Here is a 27815-nt window from a genome sequence, read left to right on the forward strand (position 1 = left end):
CTGAGTATATGAGTCACATTTTAAACAAAACTTTCCCTTCACCTTAATTTCCATTTTCTTATTCATTAATATTCTAATAATGACCAACTTCCTATTCCCTGGTGGATCACGTCTTTTGGGGAACAAGCCATGCACCCCGAGTTTCTCCTTTGAAAACGGCTGCTGTAGGAAAAATAAAGCCTCCTAGCCACAACCCGAGATAAAGCAAACACAAGGATGTGTATGTGTGTAAGGATTTCAAGTTTAAAATTCACCAATGGTTTTTCAAGTTTTGTTTAAAGATCATATCACACATTGCCTCACACCCCCCCCCCCCTCAAAATGTAACAATCCCTGGCTCCTCCCCAAACCTCCAGATTTTCATTTTTGGGAGTGGAAGAAAATACTAGTTGGGCAGATATTGATCTGATGATGTAACTTTTGTTCTCCAAACCCATTTTCTCCCCTGCTTCCCATGAGAGCACCACCAGTTCACAAGCTTCTTTTATTCTTGCTCTCTTTAAGGTTCTTATTTAATCTTGTCTGATTTTATGTGACCCCAAATATACTGGCTTGCTATTTCCTTCCCCAGCTCATTTTACAGATAAGGAAACTGAGGCAGCAAACAGGGTTAAGTGGCTTGTGTAGGGTTACACAGCTGCTAGGTGTCTGAAGCTATTCTTGAACTTAGGTTTTCCTGCACTCTATCCTGCCAACCTCTTAAATGTCAAATCCAATGGCTTCTCTTTTTTTTTTTTTTTCATCTTTCTCTGCTGCCTTTAATAAATACTAAGACAACCTTCCCTCTCATCTCTCTGGGCGCTCATGATCTATTAAAAAAAACCCAAACCCCAAATTCTCACATTTGCACTTAAAAAACTTGAAAACAGAATTTTCTCATGTTTTAAAATCTCCCAATTGAAGTTTCAAAATCTTTTAAAATATTTTATAATATACCTAGTTATTAATAAGGTATATATATAAGGCATACTGTATTATACATACCATGCATTATGTACATATACTAGATTAATTAGGTCTATTAGGTAGAAAGATAAGAACAAGCATTTAATAAACACCTAATACATCTGCCATACACTATGCTAACCCTATTATACTTGATGCTCACAAGTGCCCTGGAAGGTTAAGTGCTATTAGTGCTACTTTACAGTAGAGGAAACTGAGGCAGATATTAAAAGTCCTGGCTAAGGGATTTGAGCAGGACCACACAGCTACTAAGTATCTGTGGCTGGATTAGGACTCGGGCTTTCTTTTCCAAGCAATAACGATTTTGCCATCTAAATGCCTAGTGGCAGTGCAGGCTCAAACGTGATATTCTGATATTGACACTCTGCAATCAAACATTTGGAGACCATTAGGTTAGTGCTGTCATTTTCTATAAGTACTCTCTCTTACTTTCTGCAGTAAATACCCCGAAGTTCTGACTCACCTTTCCTATTTTGTGCTTTAGAAAATCTCCCATACTATTGTTCTGTAAGAAATGATCAGCAAATGATTTCAGAGAGGTCTGGAGAGATTGACATGAACTGATACTGAGTGAAATGAGCAGAACCAGGAGATCATTGTACCTGGCAACAAGAACATTATAGGATGATCAATTCTGATGGATGTGGCTCTCTTAAATAAGGAGATGATTCAAAGAGGACTATGGGTAATGAGTGTGGACAACATAGCATTTTCACTCTTTGTTGGTTGTTTGCATTTTATTTTGCTTCTTTTTCTCTTGTGCAGCATGATAATTATGTCAATATGTATGCATATATTGGATTTAACATATATCTCTATATATATTGGACTACTTGCATGGGCGAAGAGGGGGAAATTGGAACATAGGGTTTTGCAAAGGCTAATTTTGAAGAATTATCCACGCATATGTTTTAAAAAATAAAAAGCTTTAATTAAAAAAAAAAAAAAAAAAAGGAAAGTGCTTTGTGGAAAAAAAAAATTTCCCATTTCATTTGCTTTTCATGAACACAGTCCAAGGTTTATTTCCAACAATTTTACTTTCTACCTCCCTATTATTTTCTATTCTCTCTCCTCCTACCCCCATCAAATCAATTCCATTTATTTTGGAAGTACTGAAAATAACAAAAACACATTTGTTAAATTGAGGTATCTTTCTCATTCATTCAATAACTATTTATTGAGTCTATGGGCTTTATTTTAGGAACATGCCTTGCTCCATGCCCTTGAAAGAGCACAACTTCCAACTTCTGAAAAGTACCTCACAGAAACTTGAGTTCAAAGAAATGACCAAAATTCTCTTTGCTACAACTGCTGTTTACTAAGAAGGCACTCATAGGAAAAATTACTAATGCTGACAAATACATTTTTCTTTTCCTTCTAACAAATAGTAAAGCAACATTATAAAAATACTAAAAGTAACTCTTTATTAAATAGACATACAAATATATAACTTCACATTTAAAGGTTTTTTCTTTTTTTTCTTTTTAAAAGAATTACTGCATGAGAAGAAACTAAGATCGATGAGGCGGTGGTTTCTGTAAACAATCCCTTGGAATTTAGTCATCTATTTGGGAACAAAACACATCACATAAGTCATGAGTTAGAGAGATTCATTTCTTTGCTCAAGCAAAGGTGGTCCCTTTCTTTCTTTCTTGTAGAAGTCTCTAATGAAATAAATGCAACATTGACTACCAAGTTGATATAGTCTGTACAGACGCCTAACCTGAAGTAGCATCCCTGTCAATCCAGCCAACAGCTCAGCATGTAATCATCCCCAGAAAGAAGGCTGAAAAGCGAGTAAAACAATGGGCGCGGATCTTGGGCCTGTCTCCCCCTTTCCTGTCGTTTCCTTCTGGCCTTTCTCAGTGTTTCTTTATGACCTGGAGCCACGTGCAGGTGCAGGTTTTCAGAAGCAGGATGATGATGTCGATGGCTTTGGCTATCATTAGAAGAAAAAATTATGACACTCAAAGGTTTTCATTATGGTCCTTTGGCCCTCTCACTTGGCATTTTGAGTTAACTCACTTAATTTCATTTGTTATCATCATTTTTGGACTATGTATCTACTTCCATCCATTACTAAATAACATACCCTGAGGTCCTGGTTCCAAGTACCATATAAATACCAAAAAAATATATAATCATGAGTATGCAGTAAGAAAAAAGATTCTCAAGAAAATGATAACAATTGTCACAAAATACTTCCACAAAACAGGCATTTCCAAAGCAGAAAAAAAAATTATGACAATTTTAAATTAATATCTTGCCAAATTCAAATTTTCTTTTATTATTAATTTTAACTTCCACGGACCCAAGAATAAAGCAGCTTCAGGCCAATTTCATCTTGGTCTTTCAACTGAAAGGTAACTCTCAAACCAACTAAATGCCTGAATTCTTGTGTCCTGTGTATTAGGGAAGAATCACTTCTATCTCTACCTTGATGGATCTGACCAAACAAATCATGTGACCAGCCCAGGAACCCATCCACTATCTCTTCAGGGATTTTTAAGTTCCAGCAGTTTTCTGATAAATGGCATGAAGACAATACAGAAAACACTGTACTTGTTATGACACCAAATATTCTTTCCCCCATTGCCTACCAGGGTTTGGCGTCTAATCAAAAACTTAAGGGAATTACAACGAACTTATTTCTCATTAGACAATAACCAAATAAATGCCAAACTAAGCGACATGATCACAAACTCATGTCTCTGAAGAACGGATGCACCAGCGCTTCTGGGGCAGTTATTCTCGTAGCGGGGTTGAGATCTAAGAGTTTGTCGAGCAGGTCGTATGCTTCATCGGGGACGCGATCCCAGCCTTTCAAACTGGCTGGGTGCTCGTTCCTCGCAGTCTCTGAGACGTCTCGGTCGTGCTCCGCGCCGAGAGGGACCTGCACTTTCTGGTCAGTCCTCAGTGACTGAGCTGCTTCCTGAGCTCGCTCCTCCTGCTCTTCAGCAGCCAGGCCGGGAGTGCCGCGGAGCCGCTCACAAAGGGTTCTGAGGTTTTGTGCGGGGACTTCTTTGCTGCACAATATCGATTTACCTAAAAAAAAAAAAAACATTATCTCTGATTATCTGGAGATGACCACAGCGTTGCACTCTTCAGAATACTCATGGAAGAAACAAATACTGAGTTAGGTTCAAAGAAGTACGCGGTAATGGGGCTGGGCCCCTGCTCTCAGGTGCAGGTGGCATTCGACTCACTGTGTAACCAGAGGCAAGTCTTTACTGCTCCTACAAACAGGAGACGATCCCTTGGGAAGTGTTCCACAGGTGGTGTGGGGATCAAGCGAGACAATGTACAGATACCTTAAAGAACGTCACAAATGTCTAATCATTATTATGTGGAACTGGAAGGCAAAATCACAGAAAGTACCTATTAGGAGCTGGAAGGACCTCAGAGGAGACCTGGTACAATGTCCTCGCTTACAGAGGGAGACAAAGGCCCAGAAGACAGTGGCCGGCCAAGAGGACCCACACGGCGTCAGCTGGACTGCAGAGCCCGAGCTCCGGGGCTGACACCAGGGACCTCTGCTCACAGTGGGTTGGGGAGACCCCGGGGGCCACCTGCCCTGAGAGCCGCCCTCACTGGCCACCAGTGACTCTTACATACAACAAAGGAGGGCTCCTGTTCTATCCTTCAGTAAAAATGAAGGGTGATGGATACACATGAAGTTGCCACGCATGCCAGGCCGGCCAGAACTGCCATTTTTACATAGGAAGGGCAGCATTGTTATTTACACCCAGCAGGCCTTGGCTGCCAGCCGCCCTTCGCTCAGGACACACTCTCCTGCCTCCCAGCCATTCCGTGGCCGGTGTTCTGCCACTGGCTGAACTACAATGTAATTTCAAACAGATACAGGAGATCCAAGACAATAACCAGGAGGCTGGCTTTATTTCTACAAAGCCTACTTATACAACCCAAACAAATAAAAAGACAGACTTTATCATAAATATTGATTTGAAGGCTCACTAAGTCCTGTTTTGGACTAAAGTACCAAGAATAATTTTTGGATTCTGACTACTAAAATGCAAATAAGCCATGCTTTAGCGCAGAGTACTATTTACAAGTTATCTTATGCAGAACAAGTTATTTCCAAAACTATTTCTGTTGCAATAAAATTCTGTTCATCACTATAGTTAGAAGATTCTACATTTTTAGTTGTTGAAGAAAAATAAATATACATTCTACATTTACTTCATAAACAACTGGCCTTACAAAAACAGTGGTTGTATATTTTCAAAAAAAAGTTAATCTTAGAGGCTGTATTTTCATAGCTCTTCATTTTATTCTGAACAACTGGAAATTAAGATTTTACATAAAACCATAAAATGTTTTAAAGAATATGGCACATGCTAGATTTTAAAGAACTGTGTACTAATTTATTATTAGATATCTTAAATCTGCTTACCAAAAGTTTTAGCAGCCTGGATCGTTTCCCTGGACCCACGAATAGTCATAATCTGAGCCAAAGCAGTCAAATCATCACTTGCTTTATAAAATGGATATCGTCCACTAAGCAGAGAGAGGAATATCACACCTGCAGACCACATGTCAATTGCTGTAAACCAAAATGAAACTTAAGATTACTCCTATGATGTTGTTATCTGAATCCTAAACTTAAACTATAATGGTTACTCTTTAGATGAATAATTTCATGTAAACACTTGGTTCCAATGCAATATTCCATTAGAAAATGATGAGTAACAAAAGTTATCAAACTGTGCATACCCTTTGATCCAGCAGGTGATATTGGCTTATACCCCAAAGAGATACTAAGGAAGGGAAAGAGACCTGTATGTGCAAGAATGTTTGTGGCAGTCCTCTTTGTAGTGGCCAGAAACTGGAAACTGAGTAGATGCCCATCAATTGGAGAATGGCTGAATAAATTGTGGTATATGAATGTGATGGAATATTATTGTTCGGTAAGAAATGACCAACAGGATGATTTCAGAAAGGCCTGGAGAGACTTACACGAACTGGTGCTAAGTGAAATGACCAGGACTAGGAGATCATTATATACTTCAACAATACTATATGATGATCAATTCTGATGGACCTGGCCCTCTTCACAGCAATGAGATGAACCAAATCAGTTCCAATGGAGCGGTAATGAACTGAACTAGCTACACCCAGCGAAAGAACTCTGGGAGATGACTAAGAACCATTACATAGAATTCCCAATCCCTATATTTTTGCCCACCTGCATTTTTGATTTCCTTCACAGGCTAATTGTACACTAGTTCAGAGTCCAATTCTTTCTGTACAGCAAAATGACGATTTGGACATGTATACTTATTTTGTATTTAATTTATACTTTAACATATTTAACATGTATTGGTCATCCTGCCATCTGGGGGAGTGGGTAGGGGGAAGGAAGGGAAAAACTAAAACAAAAGGTCTAGCAATTGTCAATGCTATAAAATTACCCATGCATGTAACTTGTAAATAAAAAGCTATTAATAAATAAATAAATAAATAAAAAGAAAAAAGAAAATGATGAGCAAATATTTAAAGAAAATTTATGAGGATTCTGAGAGTTCAAGATTAATAGCTAAAGCAGGAGAACAACAAATCATAGAGCAGACTCACACCCCCAGGAAAGGCCCTAAGTGGCTTTTATTTTCCCAATGGCACCCACAAGTTTGATATTTAGCAGTCTGTGGTATTCCAAAAAAAGATTTACAACCAAATAATTATTACCAGGAGACACTGTTAATGTGGGGGTTTGTGTGTTTTTTAATAACAGGAAGAATTTTGTTTCTATTACAAAAAAAAAAGTGTAAATATTTTCTATATGGCTAGAATATGCTGTAAAAAGGAGTAATTATATTCTATCTTAATCCTTCTGGTTTAGGTTCCATGTATTTCTAACAAATTCCGTGTGTATCTTCTAATATGTTAAATTGCCATTACCCAAATGACACCATATTTGATTGGAAATAGCTTCTGCCATCGTAATTCGCAGACCCAGAGTCAGAAAGACCCCCAGAGGCCATCGTGGTCAGCCACGGTCACCCACTTCTCCATGGCCACACAGGAAGTGAGAGAGGTGGGACTGAATCCAGACCCTTGAACTTCAGAGTCTTAGATAGCATCGCCTCTCACAGTCAGTGAAATCAAATGCAGTCTGTTTGCTTTTTAATCCGGATGGCAGTATGACCACCTTGGGCTCTGGACCAAAGGGACCCCTAATAGCTTCCTATTTGGCTCTCTTTAAAACTCAAAGTTAGCGACTTTCTTCAAAATCTTTTCAGTGTTTATCCAGTTAGATCATTTTGTCTGTTATTTGCAAAATGTTGTAACTTTGGGGCAGCCATGTGGGACAGTAGATAGAACCCCAGGCCCAGAGTCAAGAAGACCTGAGTTCAAATCAAACCTCAGACACTTCTGACTGCGTCTCTGGGTTCAGTCACTTACCCCTGTTTGCCTCAATTTTCCCACCTGTAAAAGGGGATAAGGGCAACCTCCCACCCCGTAGCGCCGCTGTGAATCAAAGGAGACATCTCTAAAGGGCTTGGCACAGTGCCTAGCACACAGCAAGCATCATATAAATGTTTAGAACACACAAACACCATCGCCACCACAGCAGCCTTTGAATGGATTGGCGATGTGAATTCTGAGTAACCAGCTCCAAGGCAAGACCGGCAGGCTGGGAGTACGCAGGATCCAAAAAGCCAGTGACCCCGGGCAAGCCATTGGCCCATCTCAGTCAAGGTCGGATGCTAGGCCCTTTCAGGGGTCCCTGGACCTCTAAATCTAACATTGCAGGATCTCATTGGGCATCACTGATGGCAGAAAGTGGAAATAAAAGACATGCATTGGAGGTCCAGCTCTGACGCCAACTGATTGACTTTGGCCCAGTCTTTGTGTTTCCTTTTCAAAAAATGAGGGTTATACTTGAATAACCTGACTTGAAAAATCAATGTATGAAGTGTTTTCTAAACTTTAAAGCAATACATGAAATTCACTTATTTACCTCTATTTTACTGGAGAAAACACGAAACTATTTCTTCTAAAGCCCAAATGGAACACTTCATTACAAAGTGTATTATTAAAACTATACCAAGGTTTGCAACAAAACAAAATGAATCAGGGTCAAACCTGAATAAGGTTCAAAAACTACCAATAAGAAGAAAATCTGAATGTCAAATTAGTCGCTAAACCAAAATTTCATTTGATTTGAATTCTGGCTACAAATGTATTAGCTTTGTAATGGGAGAGCCAACCTCTTATTGCAATCAATTTGTCAACAATATATTCTGTGAACTCTAATACAATGATGAAGAAAATGTTATATTAAGTGCACAATACTTTATCTTCAGGGATAATTTATGTTAACAGAACTACTTACATAACTTACTAAAAAGCAAAAAAGGCTAAATCCTTGACCACAAAATGATGCTGATAGAAAAAGAAGAACCCAAGCAGATGGTAATAAGTGTGCTGAACAGGTGTCTGATTTACAATGTTACACACCTGTGGTTTGATTGGGGCATTTGGTCAGGACCTCCGGGGCTCTGAATCCAGGCGTACCAGCTCGGGGGGCAACTTGCTGCCGTCTGGTGATAGAAAAGACATTTCCAAATTAAGACTTTTGTAGTCCCGACTCCCAGTCTTCTATTACTGAGCAATCCATTTTCTAAGACTTGGTTCTCTTTTTGGAAATATCTCAGATACTCAGGCAGGCAGATGTACTTGTTAGTGTGGGAGGAAAAACTAACAGGTTATGTGAAATGTTTAAAACACTCATTAAGATAAACACAACAAACCAGGTCAATAAAATCAGGAACAAATATTCTAATTCAACACAGTAAGTAAGACAGCTAGGGAAATGCTAGTCTAGAAAACAAATTTAAGGAATTCTAGTTCAAGCCCCATTGTAGTCCACAAAGAATTAACTGACCAACCTATCATTCGGTGATTTGCTCTAAAATTCTGAAGCATTTCTAATATGTATTATAACATTTTGTATCTATAATTGGTTTTATATGAATCATGGATAGTTTCTATTTTCCCTCTTTCTTGTGTACACAAGTTTCACAGGGTAGAAGTTATAGCTTAATTACCATAGGACCTCTTCCTTCTGCTCTGGACATAGTAGGCAATAAGAAATATTTGCTGAAGATCTAATAGTATTTGCTGAAAACTGCAAATTGAAATATTTGCTATTTTTTGTAGTATAATTTGTACTGATTTAAAGCAAAACAATTAATTCCTATCATCCAATCTGCATACTATTCATACCTTTTACTTCTCTTTCCCTTGCTGCTAGCTTCCTGCTTTCTGGCCTATTTATTATCATTCTACTGGAAAATGGGTAGAAAAAATAAAAATAACATGGGATTCAACTTAATCCATTTGGTTTCCTATAAAATTAAAATAAAATTCTGCAAGTATAGATTGAAATTATCTATTCTTACTTTGGACTCCATTTCAAGAAAGAGAGCTTTGCTATTTTTGGTAAAAACAAAATATATATGAGAAGAATATATATAAATACAATAGCAATATGGATTTTCAATAAATATTTTTGGAAAAGCTGAAATGATTTGTTTTCATAGTCCTCACATAAGTGAAAGAAAAGATCCATTTTCAGTTTAATTTAATAAATGTTGGTTATAATGCCTACAAGATTCTTTCCAGTATGCTAAGGACTCAAAACCAACAATAAAATAGTCTCTACTCTCAGAGAACTTATATTCTACTGTGAAAACACAATATATGCAAATAATAATAACAAAAAGCAATGTAAAGTAGAGAATATTTCTATTAAGTGGAGAAGATTTAAGAAATATTTAGGGAGGAATTGGTACCTGAGTTGAAGATTAAATTAAAAGAAGCCAGGAATTCTGAGAGGTAAAGCTGAGGAGGTATGCTAATGTATGCAAGTCAAAGATGAAATATTAAGTTCAGAGGAGAGCTAGGAAAATAAAGTTTATAAAAGAAAGTAGTAATGTCTGGAAATAAGAATAATTAGTGAGTAGTCCACATATGTTTCCCCCTTCCTACTATCCTCAGGATGTTGGGGAAACAAACAAAAAAAAAGAAAGCCAATAGCACATTGGATGGACCTGCTATTGGAGCATGTGGATAAGAGTCCTATATGATGGGGAGGGAGGAATGGGCTGCAATTAGCACTATTATCAAAGCAAATCCTCCCACAGATAAGATCCCTATATTATGGTCATATGGAGCTATTATGTGCCAGGTAATGCAGATAGAGATTCCTTAAGTAATTTTTAATCTAATAAAGGCAAGTAAGACATTTATTTCAATAATTATTTCCAAGACACAAAGCATGAACCCATAGGATTTTAGAGATGAGAAGGACCTTAGACATTATCAAAACATTTTATAGTAAATTGTTGGGAGAGATCAATGTTCCATGTATGTATGTATGTATGTATACATGCATGCATGCCATAAAAGAGACATAAAATGCTTTCAGAGTTCAAAAATATGTACATTCATTTCTAGTTAGGCCAATCTAAATGAAGGATGAGACATCTTAAGGGACATATGGAATTGAAAAGCAGAAATGAAAATGAAGAAAGAAAATTATAAATGTCCAAACAGCCTACAAATTAATGCTACTAACATGAATTAATACTCACAGAAGTTGGAAAACTGAAGGTGTGTTTGAGTAGTGGCAAAGTACACCAATTTAGTTAGAACACAGAAAATTAGATTGGGCTCAGATAATAGAGTCAGAATATGAATATTTTTGTTAGGCAATATGAAACCATTGGTGGTTTTTCAATAGGAGAGTAACATAATTAAAAGGGGACCTTAGAAAGATCATAATTTAACTGTACCACAATGCATGGGACATGACCAGTCTACAAGAAATCACAAATGAGGACTAGCGCAGGAAATTCAGTAGTATAAAAATTTTCACTGATATTTACAGGAGGATATAATTAAGAGGTCACATATGACGGACACATCTGCTTGGGCTGTAATGTTCACTGGAGGGAGGACTATCTATGTCAATTAGATCAGAGAGCCAATGGAAAAAGTCAAGACTGGAATCCCATTATTATAATTGTCGGTAATTCTAACTTATATTTATATAGCACTTTCAAGTTTAGAAAATATTTCCTTAACAATAACTTGAGAGGCAAATAGGAAACTCCTGTGAAAGTCCATAAAAAATGGAATAAAAGCCTGCTTGAGGGTCATGGCAGGTAAGAGAGAGAGAGGGAAGAACTGAGCTCCCAGTGAGAGCAGCTGGTCAGAGAGAATTAAGATAATAGCCCAATCAATCGAGTCTGCTATCATCTATCTACTGGGCTCTAGCCCCTGTTCTGAATTGACTGGGTATTCCACGAATGCTCTGAACCCCAGTGACCCTCACTCACCCTGCCAGCTCCAAAGCTGCCCGTTCTCAGGCCTCTTCCCCAGGTTCTCAGCAGTTTGTAGCGCTGCTGATCATCCTTTGGCCTGTCATTACAAGGCTTTTTCCTGGTTCTCCTTGATACTTCCGACTGCCCATTTTCAGCCTCCTTTTTTTCCAGGTCTATTTTCGGCCAGTTCTTCATTAATCTCCTACTCCCCAAATATGAATTCAAGGCTCTGTCCTGATCCCTATTCCCTTTTGAACTGGAATGAACCTCAGAAAGGGAGTCACCTCTATTGTCCTTATCAAGCAGTTATCCAGCCTACACCAGAAAGCCCGTAGGACAGTCATGGTGAGCACAAAGAAATGCATGATGACTGAAAGGAACTCATTACTTTTCAAGGTAACTCATTTTTCTTGGGTAGGAACCTTACGTTAAAGTCTAAGAAGCTTAATTAAGTGTCAAGCTGCATTTATGTGTTGTGGGAAAAAACTGTAGTGAGATATTAGGCTAACAATAGGCATCTGCTAATTTGCAAATGTCAGTATACCCCTTCTGGGGTGGATCTGTTCTTCTGACAATGCCCAGTGCTAATCAGGACTGGAAACAGATTAGTCAACTAGGCATGAGCATGAGCACAGAGCCAAGGGAATTTCACAACCTGAAACTGTCAACACTTTCTCACTTGGTGATCTCATCAGCATCCATGGGTTTAATTATCATCCCAATGCAGCTGGACTCCCATACCCAAATATCTAGTGTAAATGTATCTCCTAACTTCAATCGTGTTGGACGTTTCCCACTAGATATCTCATCAATACTAGAAACTTATTTGCCTCCTGAGACCTTCTTCAGCTAAAGTCGTTGATTTAAGTCTGGTCCTTATGGCTTTCACAATTTAGCTCCAGTCTCTTTTCCAAATTTATTTCATCTTAATCCTCTCTACATTTGTGATGTAGTCAAAATGGACATCTCATCTCCTGCCTCCAAAGCATTCGACAAGTCCTTCACCCTGGAAGGCTTTCCTCTAGAACTGTTCCTCCTTCACTATTCAGTACAGAAGCGCCTTCTCTAAAATGTCTTCCATCATCTTTCCTGCTGCTAGGTGTAGGGCACTATCCCTGTTCAATGACCAATTATGTTCTTTTAAAAAATGTACATTCCCCAGGGGAAGGAGTGGGAGGAAGGAGGGGAAAAATTGGAACAAAAGGTTTTGCAAGGATCAATGTTGAAAAATCACCCATGCATATGTTTTGTAAATAAAAAGCTATAATTTTTAATAATAAAAATAAAAATGTATATTCCCACTACAACTCTCCTCTCCAATGTAACGGAATCTTGTAAAGAATATTCTCACTGACCTGGAGCTATAAGGCATAAGGTTTAAGTGGTCCCAACCAGATTCAAATTTAATTGGGAAATGTTTAACAAAATTAAGTAAATCAATACGCAGCAGAAAGGAATCCCTTTCCATTTGAGTTTGACACCACTGAGGTAAGAAACCTAAGGAAACCCTTCAGTCCCAGGCCTGCATTTTACAGATGTGGAAACTGAGGCCTAAAGACCAACTGACTGTGCAAGATATAGCTCCATATTCAGTGTGTGCCTAACAAATTTCTTCATCCCCTACCAGCCTTCCCTCACCTGGTACTATCAGCAAAGGTTGTATCCCTCTCCAGCTCTTTCTCATACCAGCATCTGTGGAGTTTAGTTCTTGCCCCTGTGAATGTGCTCAGGAGATTTTCCTCATACCCGGCCCACTTTTCTCCTCCACCTCTAGCAGCCACAGGGCCACCTGCTACATGAGACATTCCTTGGGCCTCTTGGCTTAAAGTGCTCTCGCTCACCTCACATTTTCTTAAGGACATATCCTTTGGATTTCACTACCCACTTTTCTTCCACTTCATGGGAATCTTATCCTGTCCCACTCTTTCTACCAGGAATTTTAAGATTTTGGAGTTGTTAAAGACTAGATGGCAATTTATTTCCAAGTAACTCCATATTTTCAAATAACTACTCTCAAAGTTACTTTTTCCTCCTCCCAGGTTCATAGAAGAATTCAGCTCTTCAGAGCAGCATCACCTGGTTTTAGTTATTCTATGTGAGGGGAAGGGATAAAAATGAAAGAGCAAGGCAGAAAATCATTATGTCAGCAAGTCAACTGTGAACTTCTATGGTTCCAAAAAAGCCATATTCTCCTTTCAAACTATTTGCATATAACAGCAAAAAATGTTTTCCTAATAGCATACGCATGTGAAATGAACACCATATGAAAATGGTCGTTCTTTGTTTATCTTGCAAGGAATAGCTCTGCTGCTGGGGCAGGCCTGGAGTAGCCCGAGACCTCAGGGCTTGCCCCCCTGCAGAGCTCCTTCGGACAATTTCTAACCTCTGGGATGGCGAGGTTACCTTGAAAGGCAAATACTGCAAACTTGATCTGTTGCATAACAGTCACAGGTCAGGTTAGCTGGGCAAGTGCTGGCAGTTTTTCTCGTTATGCTGCTGGTCACAGTTTTTGTAGAAACAACCTTCTTTTTTGTTGCTAACTTTCGAGATGTGATATCCATTGGTTTAGGTTGTTTTATGAGCTGTGAAGAAAAGGTACGTTATTTTCTAGTTTGGGGATTTTCTAAGTATTAGCAAAAGTACTGGTGGCAAAACACAACTTCTAAAGTCACAAAGTGGTCACCAGGTTATGATAACAGGTTACAATGCTTATGCTAGTCTGATAAAGGATTTAAAATTTTTTAGTTATGTAAAATCCATTTTAGATAATGACATATTATTAAAATCATACCAAGTTGGGTTACATGGGCAAAGTGCCACTCATATTTTCTTGGAGGCCTCTGTAATGGTGGTAGAAGGGCATAAGAAAGGCAATATTCTCGTGTCTAACTCCATTTCAGAACCACAGACTACACACAAAGAGAGTGGATCACTAACTTACAAATGGTACTAATGTTAATATCTAGAATTAGGAGTTTAGGCCAATTTTCAAAAATGTAACATTTACAACTAGAATCTTTTCTATTTTTAAAATGCTATTTTCCCTGCTCTGTTACCAAATTTCAAGCAGACCACCTGAAAATGTAACCAGAAAAAAAAAGATTATCAATCAATCAGGTATTTAATTAGTGCCAAATATAAATATGGTCAATGTTAAGAAAGCAGTCTCACTTTAACTGTAGCAACAGTTAATCATCTAACCATTTGAACCACTTCATGAGTAAAATGCAAGAGAAATTTGGGAAACTGGCAATTTGGACCAAATTTTCAAAGCAGCAATCTCTGGGGCACAACAAAATTCTTTTTTTTTCCCCCACAATTACTGATATCAGGTTCTAAATCCTAAACTGTTTGTTGTGTGACTTATTGTTCAGCATTACTTACTTTCGCGGCAGGGCTCTCATGTGAAATAGAGCTTTGTATATTGAAATTTCTTTCTCCCAAAACAGAGCGCTGGACAGAAAGGCCTACAGATCCCTCCTACAATACCAACAAAAACAAGGACAATAAGGATTATATCTGTAATACTTTCTGCCAGCTTTCCTCTGCTATAGTTTTGAAAGATTTACGGGACAAACAAAAACAGCTGCAAGCACGTCATTTTGAGGCACCAAAATACTTCTCTGAAAGAATAGTCTGGACAGAGCTATTAACCCCTGACAAAGAACACCCCAACTCCCATGTGGACCCAAAGAAGGCCTAAGGTCCTCTGCGTAGATGTGACATTTTGCTGTGCAGCTAAAATGGAGATAGACACTGGAGAAACGTTCTTTTCTGCATTAGCCAATACTGTTTCTTTCCTCTTTTTAAAGAATCCTTACCTGATTATTTTTTAGGCAAGCAGTAAAAAAAATTAAGCATTTTCTCTTTCATACAGAAAACATGTGACCAGAATGTAGTTTATAAACCTGGGAGCTAAATCTCAAATGTCATAAAATAATAAAAATAATTCACTACAAATCTTATCAAAATACTGTCAGATGAAGACACATACCAAATGCAAAATAATCACCAAGTATTGTTTCAGTGTTATATCCCCCCCTGTTGGATGAAAAAAAAAATACACTTTACAAACAGTACAATATCAAAAACAAACAAAAAAGGGGTAGAACCTTTCCATCTTTTCCTTGTTTAGTCTGAATTTGTGCGTGTGAGTAGGGCCTTTTAACAGCTGTTTGAGTGGATGACTGAGATAGCGCTTTTGGTGCTGGGACACTCACTGAAACCTTGTTTGCCATGACTATGTGAGCTTTATTTTGTGAGCAACCTTCCTGTTGGGCTTCTGATTGGACCAGTTTGAGAAGCTCTACTTTTGTGTCACGGGTTCCTTGGGCCAAGCCAAAGTCTACCAAGGCATACCTATGAAACAGAATTGGGCAGATAGGTTAGCTTTGATACAGCTCAAACATGGAAATGTCAGCAATAACATGACCTAGTTTATGTTCAAATCATATTCATAAAGAATCAAGTCATACTTCCTTTCCTAAAAAACAGGGTACATTTTTTCCCTAGCATTACCACTTCAGACTTCTATCATAAACCACAGAATCCTTCACTAAGATGGGTCCTAGTAGCATACTCTTCATCTGCCCATCTCAACTTCAAAGCTAGAAATGAAAGTAAGAAGGGACGGATTCTACCTAGTATTGTGACCCTTCCGTTTTCTGATGCTATCAGCAGGAATGTAGGGTTTCTACTTGCTACTATAACAGAATCTTTCCACATTAGCAAGCTTAAAAAAAAAGTTGTCTAAAATTACACAAAAAGCTAAATTTCATTCTGAATAAAGTAGAATGACAAAAAAAAAAAAATCAAAACTGTGCAAAAATCACAAACAAGAACTATTCTAGCCTTGCTGTCATAAATAATCTGTTATGATAATCACATCATTTATCATGACACAAAAACATGTGCAGATTGTAACATACTTTTATACCCGGCCAAAGTCAGCATTAATAAAATAAACAAAAAATAAGCCCCAAGTTAAAATTCTTGCCAATATAATAATGCATTATTTACCATGAACAGTTTTAAACACGAACTGTTTCTTCTTAAATGGTTTTTTATTGCTTTGAGAATAATGAGTAATTTCCTTCATGATACAAACTGTTTCATTGTGACAACTTTCTCGTTTTCAATAAACATTTTCAAAGGCAACATGTCTCCATTGCCGCTCTGGACTTTCTTTTATTTAAAAGGTCAGAGTCCACATGGTGGGACATCTTGTTAAACATCTCTGTATTATCTAGTCACTTTACACTTACTTTTTAAGCCGCCTATTGTACAAGAAGTTGCTGGGCTTGACATCTCGATGGACAATTCCAAATTGATGAATGCGTCTCAAAGCTTTGAAAAGATTAAACATATATTCTCGAACTTCTTGAAAGGAAAGAGAATTCAAAATTTCCTGAAAAACAGGTTTTAAGAAATATAATTAAATGATTACTCTCCATTTAAAATCAAATTGTTTAAACATAAACCAGAAGACTCACCAAAAAGGACTCATGTTCCAGATATGGCATTGCAATAACTACATGATCATTTTTTCTAAAGCAATACTTCACTCCCATGACATTATCTTGCCCCCTAGAGGAAAGATACACACACACACAAAAAAAAATCAGAATACTCTATTACTCTGTTGAATGTTTGAAAATGGAATTTCTTAAAGCATAAATTGTGTTTAAAGACTAATCTGAAATAGTATGCACAATGAGTTAGGTATTGCAGAATTAGCTAACAGTCATTATTTTATCAATAAAGATATGGCTAAGGTTGGGATTTAATGGAAGCATTACCCTCTAAAAATGAAGGTGACATGTCCATGTCATTTTTAACAAGTCACTTATTCATTACTTTGTTCTCACTTTGCTTTTTCCACTTCAGGTCTCCAATTCCCATTCTGAATTGGCAGTTAATGGTACACCACAGGGCCTAGACCTGTGCTTTCCCTGTATAGGTTTCCTAATGAGGAAATGCCTTCTCCTAAGGCAGGGCAATGCTTTTTTTGTGATGAATATCAAGGCTCAGCAAGTTGCTCAAAGAAGCAGGGGGAGACATACCTTGCAAGTCATAACATCACATTTACATGACAGTCTATGTTAGCCCACATTTGAATCCAGATCTTCCTCACCAAAGACCAGTTCTCTGTGCCCCAAGTTTCTCATAGTCAGTCATAATAACATAAAGATAAATCTTTTTCTTTTGGAAAAAACTATGAAAGCTAACGCAGCGACTGAAAATAAATTATAAAATCCAAATACTTGTAATTAAGACTTTCAAATTAAGTATCGCATTGTAAAGCCTAAATTCCCATGGTTTATTTGTTCACCATGTATCCAGCACTGGGACAGACATGCTGGGGATTGGGAAAGGAGTACCAGTCTTAGAGAACTTCCCACCTAGTGGGGACAGAAGCCACGTGAAGACACAGTAAAGGCTGAGGAATCAGTGCAGATGCGCTAGGAGGCCCCTGGTCACTCTCAGCATATCCCCTTTTGGAAAGCGACAGAAACGAAGCCAGAATGTGGAGGTTAAGGAGGGAAAAGATACAGAGGAAACAGAGGTAGTGTCACAACCAGAAAAACTAACTCCGCTAAGCCACCAAGAGGCAGAAACAGTCCCTGGCCTCCCGGAGCTCATAGTTTGCTCGCAGAGGCGCCTCTCAGGTACACACACAATAGACAGAGGGTACACTTGGAGGGGACAGAGCTGACAGCATCCTCAAGGACTTGGAAAACCACCTTAAGGAGCAAGCCGTGCTCTGCTGGTCCCAGAGGGCAGCCCTCGAAGCACTCAGGGGAAGGAGAAGCTGGCTCATAACAAAACCCTGCCAGAAAAGGCAGGAGGCAGCCTCTGGAGCTCGGGTGACAACGGATCAAGGAAGCTGTGGGAGAGAATCCTCTGCAGAGGGATCCAACAACCCAACTCTGAAGGCCTCAAGGGAAAGTTTCGGAGAGAACAGGGAACTGGAATCGAGCTGCAATGGAGAGCAGGAGAGATGGAGAGAAACAGGAGTCTTTGCTGTTTGTTTGTTTTTGTTTTTTAAAAAGATGTAGGCATGGAAGGTAAAAAGAGTGAAGATATTGAACCAAAAGTTCACTACAAGGGAAGAGTGGGACCCAAGGTTAGAAGCACAGACTGGGATCAGAATGCAGACAGATGGGAACGGCCGGTTGAAGAAGGCAGACTTCAAGCCAGGAAACACCCAAGTGAAAGCATACAACAGCTATGTTAAATGGGTGTAAAGTGAAGAGGTTTGGGAATATAGTGAAACTAAAAAGAAAGGAAGGAGGAAGAACAAGGACCTTGGTTATAAACCAAATGCACAAAGAAGAGAGGAGATTCAAAGATGACTTCAAGAATAATAGTATAGCAAATGAAAGAAAAACTCAGGAAAGGATCCCAATTTGTACAGAAAAGATTTTAAATTCAGTGTTAGGTATGGTGAGTTTAAGGTGTTAGAAAATCTCATGGAAATATCCACTAAACAGCTGGGATATACTGGGTGAGAGGATCAGGGCTAAAGATACAGATTTACACATTTTAACACTTACATTATGAGGATCAGGGTACCTTTGGGAAAATATAGATAGAGCTAGGTTGTACCTTGGACATCTTTTATCAAAGGGCAGGAAAAATGGGAAAACTAAGACACTGCCCCACCGAAGCCATGGAAAGAAGCACCGTAAGGATCTGAGGATTAATGGTGTCAAATGAAGCAGAGGTGCCAGAGATCGGTGGCTGTGGCCAAAAAACTCCACTGATTCAGAAAGCAAACATCAGGATCCAACAAATATGGTTTAAAGACGGCAGATCCATGCAGTTTTGAAAGGTTGAGGGGAGACACGAAAGGAAGGAGAGAGGACTGGAAGCACACAGGTATGGAGTCAGGTAAAGAAGGAAGCAGCAGGCAGCCGTTCCCTCTGGCAAAGATGGAGCTGAGACCATCTGCTAGAAGGAAGAACTTAGAATGATCATCCTTTTAAAATAGTGGATCAAGTTAGTAATTTTAGCTTTAGGAAAACAAGGTCAGTGACCATAAAGCTACGTTTGACTCTCTTGGAATGGACCCAAATTGAGATCTATCAGGAAAACTGCAAAAGCCAAGAAGCCAACCTGGACACCAAGAGATCAGCTCCAAGGATGGAGGATCTTGGAGGATGTCACACAATCATGGCCAGTTCCTGGTCAAACTTGTTGCAACCTGCTCAAAGATCTTTTATAAATTAAGTTAATGAATATGGAAATTTCTTAGAAGTTCGCACATTTAACCTATATTGGATTGCTTGCTGTATTTGGGAGGGGTGGAGGGGAGGAAGAAAAATTTAGAACACAAGATTTTGCAAAAGTAAACAGTGAAAACTATCTTTGCATGTATTTGAAAAATAAAAAGCTATTAAAATCTCTTCCTTTCCCTCCTCCCCATAAATAAATAAATGAATGAATAAATGAATAACTAACTAACAGTTCATGTAACCCAAGGACATTCTAAATTACCCACCCAGCCACAGTAAGACACTGGAGTTCAGCAGCAATTCTTATAGGATGACTTGTAGGAATTAAGTGCTTCAAAGCAATTTTCTCTTCAGGTCCCCTTTTTAACTGTGCAGTAGCCAAGTAAACAGAGCTGAAAGTACCTGTAAACAGTATTGAAAGATCTTTAATATCTGGTCTTTGCAAGTATAACAAAACCCTACTAAAATGATAAATTGCAAAAAAACTGTTTTAAGTACGCAAAATTATCACAAACTATCTGTTTTTAAAATTTCATTTTATCAGTAATAAACCTATCAACAGATTACAATAAATATGGTGAAAAGTAAAATATGGCATGTTTCCATTTCGAATAAATTCTTCTTGCTCTCACAATGCTTTTGAGTGTGCTACAAATTCCCATAAATTTTCGCAAATCTGTATGACTAAGTTTACAACATTATTTCCAGAGTTAACAGCAATATTTCACCTTAATTATTTAATTTTGTTTGATAAATGAGGATATTTAGGTTTTCTCCTAGAGACAACCACACAAGTTTGATAGCAAAACTAAGAATGAAACCTTTAAAAATCTAATCCTTTAAACAGACTTTTCTATCCTAACACTGAGAAACTAATAGGAATAGATTTATTTATAAACAATTATCATGTTATCATGTTCTAATCCAATAGTCCTATCACCTTAGCGCCCCCCCTGTTGCTTTTCATTTATGAGATGAACCTGTTTATAAGTTTTTATTCCTTATCAGTTCATTTCTAATATACCTTTTATTTTCTTACATCTTTTCAAATCTGTTTTCCAGACTGATTCATGGTCCATTCCCCTTCCCTGTAAATTTGTTTTCTGATTCATTCAGCATCTTTTAGGTTAATAACTAACATTTTCCTATTGTTACTATACAAACTTGATTTTCTTTGTTATATCATTTTAGCTATCATATTTGCTTGAACATACTATTCTGCCTTTTAACATACAGGACATGATTTAATATCATAAAAAATAATTTAAAATTCTATGACAATTACATATTTAAATATTAAATAGGCTTGTGTATTTTGAATTAATAGAGAGTGTTCATTAAAGCACACTGACAGGAGATATATATATATATATATGTATGTATATATAAATTCAGTTTCATGGATTAAAACCTTAAAAGTCAGCTAGTAGTCGTAAGTAAAAATTCAAATGAGTGACAATAAAAACCTTTTACTATGTCAGAGTTAGAAATAAAACTTAATTTTCTTAACATTTAAAAAGGGAACTTCTTCAACAACAACAAAAATGGATATTAGAAAAATAACCTCAGAAACAATATAGGAATAACTTTTTTTTAAAAATTCAAAATCAGTCCCAGATTTACCTTCTCCAATTTTGTCCTCAATCTTAAACACACTAACGAGCTGTGGTACTGCTTCATATAGTTTCTCAATATCCTTTTCAACTCCTGTTGAGGAAATAAACATTTGAAAGCATTTATAGTCACACTCAATTAACCAAAGGAGATTTACTACATATTTCCTGAAGTTAAAGAAGCCAGTGAAATGAATCATAAAACTCAAGTACTTGGATATACAAACAAAAAACAGTTTACAAAACCAACAGGAAATTATATAAATTTATGTTTACCAAAATGTAACTTAGATATGCAGACTGTAGAAGTTTTATACAAAATTTACAGTTTTAAAATTACACAACTTTAATTTTAACTACTTTTTGATCATAAACACATAACACTACCATTATTTTGGATCTAGCACAAAAAAATTCAAATCAGCAACAAACAAAAACATTTTTTACTCTTATCACTAGATGGCATGACAAGGACATAATATATTCTTGGAAAACTGTTTTTTTTTTTTTTCCTGAAATGTATGAATTCTTCTAGATATAGAAAAGATTCACATTTAGGGTATTCCCAATGGATGCCTTCAATGGATACCACTAATGCTCAGAAGAAACTTAAAAATTTTCCCAAGCAATGTACACCTTAAAAACTGCTAAGTTGGTCTTAAAGAAATTTAAGACCTTTACACTAATCACACAACATAATGAAAAATTTTAGCAGGAGTAAGGAAAGATTGTCATGGAAAGACATTTTTAAACCTTAGATAATATTTAGCCTAGGAATTAGAAAGCTTTTAAAGTTGTCATGAAAAGTTCTAGCTTGGAAAAACAGTAACAAGAACATGCATCATACTTTAAAAACACTCCAACCATTCTCCAGGCACAATTTTAGAAAATTATAATAGAGTAGCTGATTAGAGTAGCCAAAATGGGATTTAAGGACAAAAAAATGTATCATGGAGGAAAAAGAAACAGAAGTTCAGGTAATACTAACAAACCAGGGTCTTTACAGATCACAAAGCCAAAGGGATTTATGTGCTAAGATCTAGTATATGATCATTCCTTGTGTTAGTAACATTCAGACCTAGAATTGAAAGGTATACTCTGCCATTTTATGTGATTCTAGAAACAATAAACTCAGGTTCTAAATAGGAAATAACTGAAGGAAAAATCTTAAACAAGCACTAACATGCCTGTATTACAACTGGTAGGATTCAATCCAACAAAATATATCAAGTATTTATTATGCTCAAGGCATTGTGCCCAGAAGAGGAAAGAAATACAGTCTTTAAACTAGAGAAACTCTTAATCTGACAGGGAGAATATAATAGTTAAACAAATAAGGAGGATAATACAGGGTAGAATGGATATGGGTGAAGGAGAGATTTGGCCAAAGTGCCCTAATAAAAATCATTTTACTAGCAAAGTTACTAGAGCTCCTAATATCAAGACAGAAAATTCACTCTAGAAGTAATTTGAAGACTTGATAGGATGGGAACCATGATTACTATATGGTCCTATAAGGTTACCCTTATTCAAAAAGAAGAGGATAGTGAGAAAGTTGGGATAAGAAGGGAAATCAAGTAGCACTGTACATTAAAAAGATATGTATTCATAAAAGAAAACCTAGGAATCCAAGGGGAAAACTTAATGGAAAAAAACTAAATAGAAACAGAAATGGATGTGATCTTGTTGTCAAATAATTACTCTGGACCACATGAACTGAGAGTAAACAGAATGAAAGTTTAGGAAGTATTTTAAGTGTGGCACAAAGCTTGGACAACACCAGCAGGAACTTTAATCACCTGGATATTTCTGGAGCTTAAGACAACATAAAGCCTGGAACCGGGAAAACCAGGGTCAAATCCTACCTCAAGCCACTCAGTAGTTGAGTGACCCTAGAATAAGGTACCTGACTTCTGTCTGCTTCACTTTCCTTATCTGTAACATGAAGAAAATAATAGCACCTAGGCCCGCCAGGGTTTATGTTGTAAAAAGTATGTCAAAGCACTATATAAATATTAGCTAATTTTTCTCTGGCACATAATGTGCACATAGTAAATGCTAGCTGATTTTGTCAAAAACAGAGAAGTTAATATTTTCTTGGACAGTCTGAATAATTATTTCATCTTTTGAAAAAAGTGGAAAAATTCTGGTTCTAGATTTGATTCTAAGCAATAAGGAAGAATGTTGGACTAAAATAAAAAAAGAAATCTTAGAAACAAAGGACCTCTCTCCCCTTAGAATTTGTAAGAGGCAAGCTAGGAAGTCTGGTATGCACTCTAGATTTTGGAAAAGCAGTTTTCAAAGGGTTCAGAGAAAAGAAAATTAGGCTGTCAAGGCCCAAAATTCCACAGGGGAAGCCAACCTATGTGGGGCAGAAAGGGATCAAGAATGCAATTCTGAAGACCAACAATCACAATGAAAGGAATGGGTATATTTATCCAAAAAAGAATGACACAGATGGATAGGAAACTCACTGATCAACTTCAGTTTTTAAAAGAGATATAACAAAGATGGAAGCAAGATAACTGAGGATGAGCATTTAAAAGCCTACAAAAATCCTATAAATGTTGTCAACATCACTTTGCTGTAACATTAACATAGCAAAATATTGTCAAAACTCAGAAGGAGCTGAGTCTAGCAAAGAATGCTAAGGATAACAAGGATATTAGTTGTTTTTTTTTTTAAAGCTATATTAGGGATGAAAAGAGGCTAGGAAAAAAATAATGGATCAAGCTGCTCTTTGGAGTAGACAGTATGAAGCTAAAAGCTGAGAGAAGGTAACACTGTTCAGCTCTCGTTTTGCTTGTTTTATCTATGAAAAAGAATGACCTTGAGATCCCAAAAGACAGAATACGTAAGAAAACTGAGAGCACTAGTTGTCCTTGAGTTTAAAACACAGGGCCCAGAGAAGCGACACTGAGCGGCACCGGGCCTGGGGAGGCCCACCTAGAAACCAGGGCTCAGGGATGACCACTAAGGTTTGGAGACACTAGGAAGCTGGAAGGAGTCCAGACGAGGGTGACCAGGATCGCTCCATGAGAAGACTCCCAGAGGACTGGGAGGTCTGTTCTTCAGCCAGACACACAGAATTATATTCTATGTCATCTGAGAGAAAGGCAAGAAGAATCCCTAAGGAGTGGGGGCTCTGAAAGAAAGGGGAATAGTGACCAGCCCCCCCCCCGGGTCCCCAGTATTCTGAAATACACCTGAAAAGGCCCTAAAGACCCAATGCCCTGAACCGCAATGATCCAGGGGGCATGACTCCAGGAGGAGGAGATAAAGGTGAAGATCACTGCAAGGGCTTGGAGGAGCCATGCTACTCAAAAGCTTGGCAGGGGCTGGGACTAACCCAGCTGGAGGGGTGAATAAATCAAAAAAGTAACTCTTATAAATCTAGGGATCTATAAAAAGGATGCACAAGTAACTTCACTAATGACAAGCAGTGACTCATGAAAAAATGTAGATTTTCCAAAATGATTATAAGAATAAGAAATAAAGCAAAGTATTTAAAAAATGAAAATGCTAGAGGAAAAATTTGGAAGCAGAATAAAATATCTTAAGAGAAAATGGTAAACTTTATTTAAGTAAGAGATTTCTATTAACTAGAACATACTAAACACAAATCACTGACTCCAGGAGACAAAACAAAATAAAATATTAAAACAAAAACAAACAAAAAAAGAAAATGTCAAATTTTTGATATAAAAAATAACTGAGCTGGCAAATAGATCAAGGAATCAATGAATTTCTTCAAAAACATGGCTTAAAAAAACTTAAGACACTGTATTTCAAGAAATTCTATGAAAATTGTCCAGATCTATTAGAACCAAAGGGCAAAGGAAAGCAAAATCTACCAATCATCTCCTGAAAGGAATGCCAAAAGGAAAGTCCCAGGAATGCCACATCAAAGAAACAATCACTGCAAGCATCTGGAAAGAAACAACTTAGGTGCCAAAGAATCACAGTCAGGATCATGCAAGACTTGGTAGAGAAATTACAATCCATAATGATGATAATAATAACAATAATAATAATAACAGTTAACATTTAAATAGTGCTTACTATGTGCCAGACATTGTATTTTATTATAATTATTTGACCCTCACAACAACCATGGGAGGGTGAGTGCTATTGTTACCCCCATTTTATAGATGAGAAAACTGAAACAGATAAAGATTTAAGTGCCTTGTCCAGGTCACTCAGGAATAGTGTCTGAGGCTGTTTTTGCACTCAAGTTTTTCTGAGTCCATGTCAAGCTCTCCATCTACTGCATCAACTTAACACAAAGAAGTTCAGAAAGGTGTACAGACAAGTAGATAGTTCTGAAAGTAATGTGTGGAAGAGGAATTATTAGATACTTAAAAAAAAAAGCGGTATGAAGTAGTATAATTCTTCTGTTTCACATATAACCTTCTTTCTGTATTTTGTTATTTATATAAAAATACTTTTCTGAATATTTAACAAGTTCATAATAATAATAATAAAAAAAAAGCACAACACTAAAAGAAGAATACGATCACTATGGGAGATAATGATTAGACCAGATCCATAATCTTAAACTCTGCTCTGAGGGAGGTTTTATATCAAAATTAACTGGGGCTTTCTAGGTAAGAATAAGAGTTAATCATTTTTAAGTGAGGAGACTTGATAACCTGAAAGGGGTGTTTTAGGAACATATAAAGTGTTGCTGTGTGCCAAATGATTAAAGTTAGACTTGTGAAAAGCCACTGTGATAAATGAAAGAACCAGGACTAGACTGGTGAAGAAATGATAGTAAACAACATAATCAAGAAAGGAGGCTAAAGAAATGCTGTAACTGATAACTAGATCAGGGGTTCTATTGGTGATCCCCTTTTCTCTTAAAACCTTTTTAAGCGACCCAGATATGCAGATATGTAAGAGGTACACAAATCAAACGCTTCCTGATGATAAACCATAATTTCGTGACTCGCTTGGGGATGTGACTCCAGGTGGGGTGACAACCACTAGGAAACAATGATGGAGAGGAGGCAACCTGAAGATCTAGAGGCTGAAGGGAGTCCCTGGGCATAACTGATTTGGAGGAGGTGGGCAGGAAGAATCCAAGCCAACTAGTAGAGGCTCACAGCAGAGGTGTGAGGCCCTTTCTTGTTTCCACAGAACAAATGTCCTATGAGAAAAGAGGTTCTCCAGTTCTTTTTGTAGGCATTAACTGACCTTGAAATAAAGAGACAGCATGAGACAAAGAAATAGGTAACTGTCAATTAATAGGAAAGGTTGATAATATAAAGGGTCTGTGAGCTAACAAGGACGGGGGTCTTTGTGAAAACCAGGTTCAAACGACCTTCCAGCTAACCAAGCCCTCTTGGTCTCCATTTCCAAGTCTAACTTAATGCCAAGTTCTACCAAAGAACCGCAGCCTCCCAGTGGGGGCCCACGGGCCTTGTTCTAGAACACCGCTGTGGGGTCCATGGCTGGCTCCTGGAGGTTCCCCTTCGAGGTTTGGTCTCCATCTCGGAGCGGCCTTCCACAGGGAGCTGCCCCGGGCAAGTGCGTGGAACTCCCGGGCTGGGTGATCTCGCACACCCTCCCCAACCCCCAGTGGTCTCGGCCTTACCTGTCACTCTGCAGTTCTGCTCGTACTTCCGGAAGGAGCCATCGGTCAGCACAGGGTCGTGCAAGGGGGACAGGGCTTGGTGCTCCTCCAGCTGGACCTCCAAAGACGCCTCCATCCCAAGTCACCGAGCCCCCTAGAGGACCATGTCCGGTGGTGGTGACCTGAAGGGGAGGGACCACAGTTAGGGCTGGCACCGCTCCGGATCGGGGCTCACCAAGCACAGGAGGGTCCTCTTCCAGGTTTGCTTCCGTGGAATGACAGAATCAGAGCGAGGAGGGCGACAAAAGGCCTTTGTTTTTTAAGGTCGGGGGAGACTAGTTAATTTCTGGGGTCCCATTCATGCCTCTATGAATGTCCCCCAAGTGCCTTTGGGTGTGCTAGTGCCTGAGTGTATAAAGGGACTGTCAGGCAGGATGGGCCTGAGCTCACAATCGTCTCCTAGGCCAATTTTCTCAATTTTACAGACGGGGAAACTGAGGCCAAGAGTTTTCTCGAGAAAGTGTGTCACTTTACAAATGAGGAAACTGAGGCCCGAAGCGAGGAAGCGTCTTGCCCGAGACACACGGTTAATAAGAGGCAGAGTCCTGAATTTGTCACTTCTGAAAGTCCTAAGGTCAGTGGTCTACGGGTTCACCCGTGGGGTGGGGTCCGAAAGGAATAGAAAGGGGAATGGAATGAATGAGCCGCCGGGTCCAGGCTCGCCCGCGCGCAGGCGCCAGCGCGTGCGCACACACCCAGGGTGCCGGTCTCCCTTAATTCCCCACGCCGGCCGCTTCCAGTGCGCAAGCGCGTAACTTTCCCGCCCGAGGACTGAGGATGGCGGACGGAGGCGGGAGAAGACAAGAGGGAAAAGGGGTGGGCGGGGAGGTGACCACACTCCCCAGAGCGCGCACTCCCAATCTAAACCCTCCCTTTGCCGAGGTCCCCTCCGCGCTTCCAGCCACGGGCCACTTCCCGACTCACCCCAAACTCTCGATCGGAAGCCGTGCAAGTTCCCCCGCCGGGTCCCGGGATTCCCGTCCGCCTGGTTCCAAGCTCTCCTTAGCAAGCC

At 38.5% G+C, this 27815-nt stretch overlaps 1 protein-coding gene across 4 annotated transcripts; it reads right to left on the minus strand.

Moving 5' to 3' along the window:
* Positions 1–2259: 2259 nt before the first annotated feature.
* On the minus strand, positions 2260–27815 carry CDC7 (cell division cycle 7). Of its 4 annotated transcripts, none has more exons than XM_052000013.1 (12): positions 27728–27815; positions 26765–26925; positions 21179–21262; positions 19822–19957; positions 16811–16904; positions 16583–16725; positions 15539–15677; positions 14703–14798; positions 13722–13900; positions 8449–8531; positions 5381–5530; positions 2260–4011 (listed from the first exon to the last, which is right to left on the minus strand). In XM_052000013.1, exons 2-12 carry the CDS (start codon positions 26877–26879, stop codon positions 3662–3664), a joined length of 1569 nt encoding a protein of 522 aa, XP_051855973.1. In that variant the 5' UTR covers positions 26880–26925; positions 27728–27815; the 3' UTR covers positions 2260–3661. The 4 variants fall into 4 exon arrangements, with proteins under 4 accessions (XP_051855973.1, XP_051855969.1, XP_051855972.1 ...); XM_052000009.1 differs by having other exon boundaries at positions 15431–15677; XM_052000012.1 differs by lacking the exon at positions 14703–14798 and having other exon boundaries at positions 15431–15677.

Source organism: Antechinus flavipes, chromosome 4 (genome assembly GCF_016432865.1).
Source record: "Antechinus flavipes isolate AdamAnt ecotype Samford, QLD, Australia chromosome 4, AdamAnt_v2, whole genome shotgun sequence".
In the NCBI taxonomy this organism is placed as follows: Eukaryota; Metazoa; Chordata; class Mammalia; order Dasyuromorphia; family Dasyuridae; genus Antechinus; species Antechinus flavipes.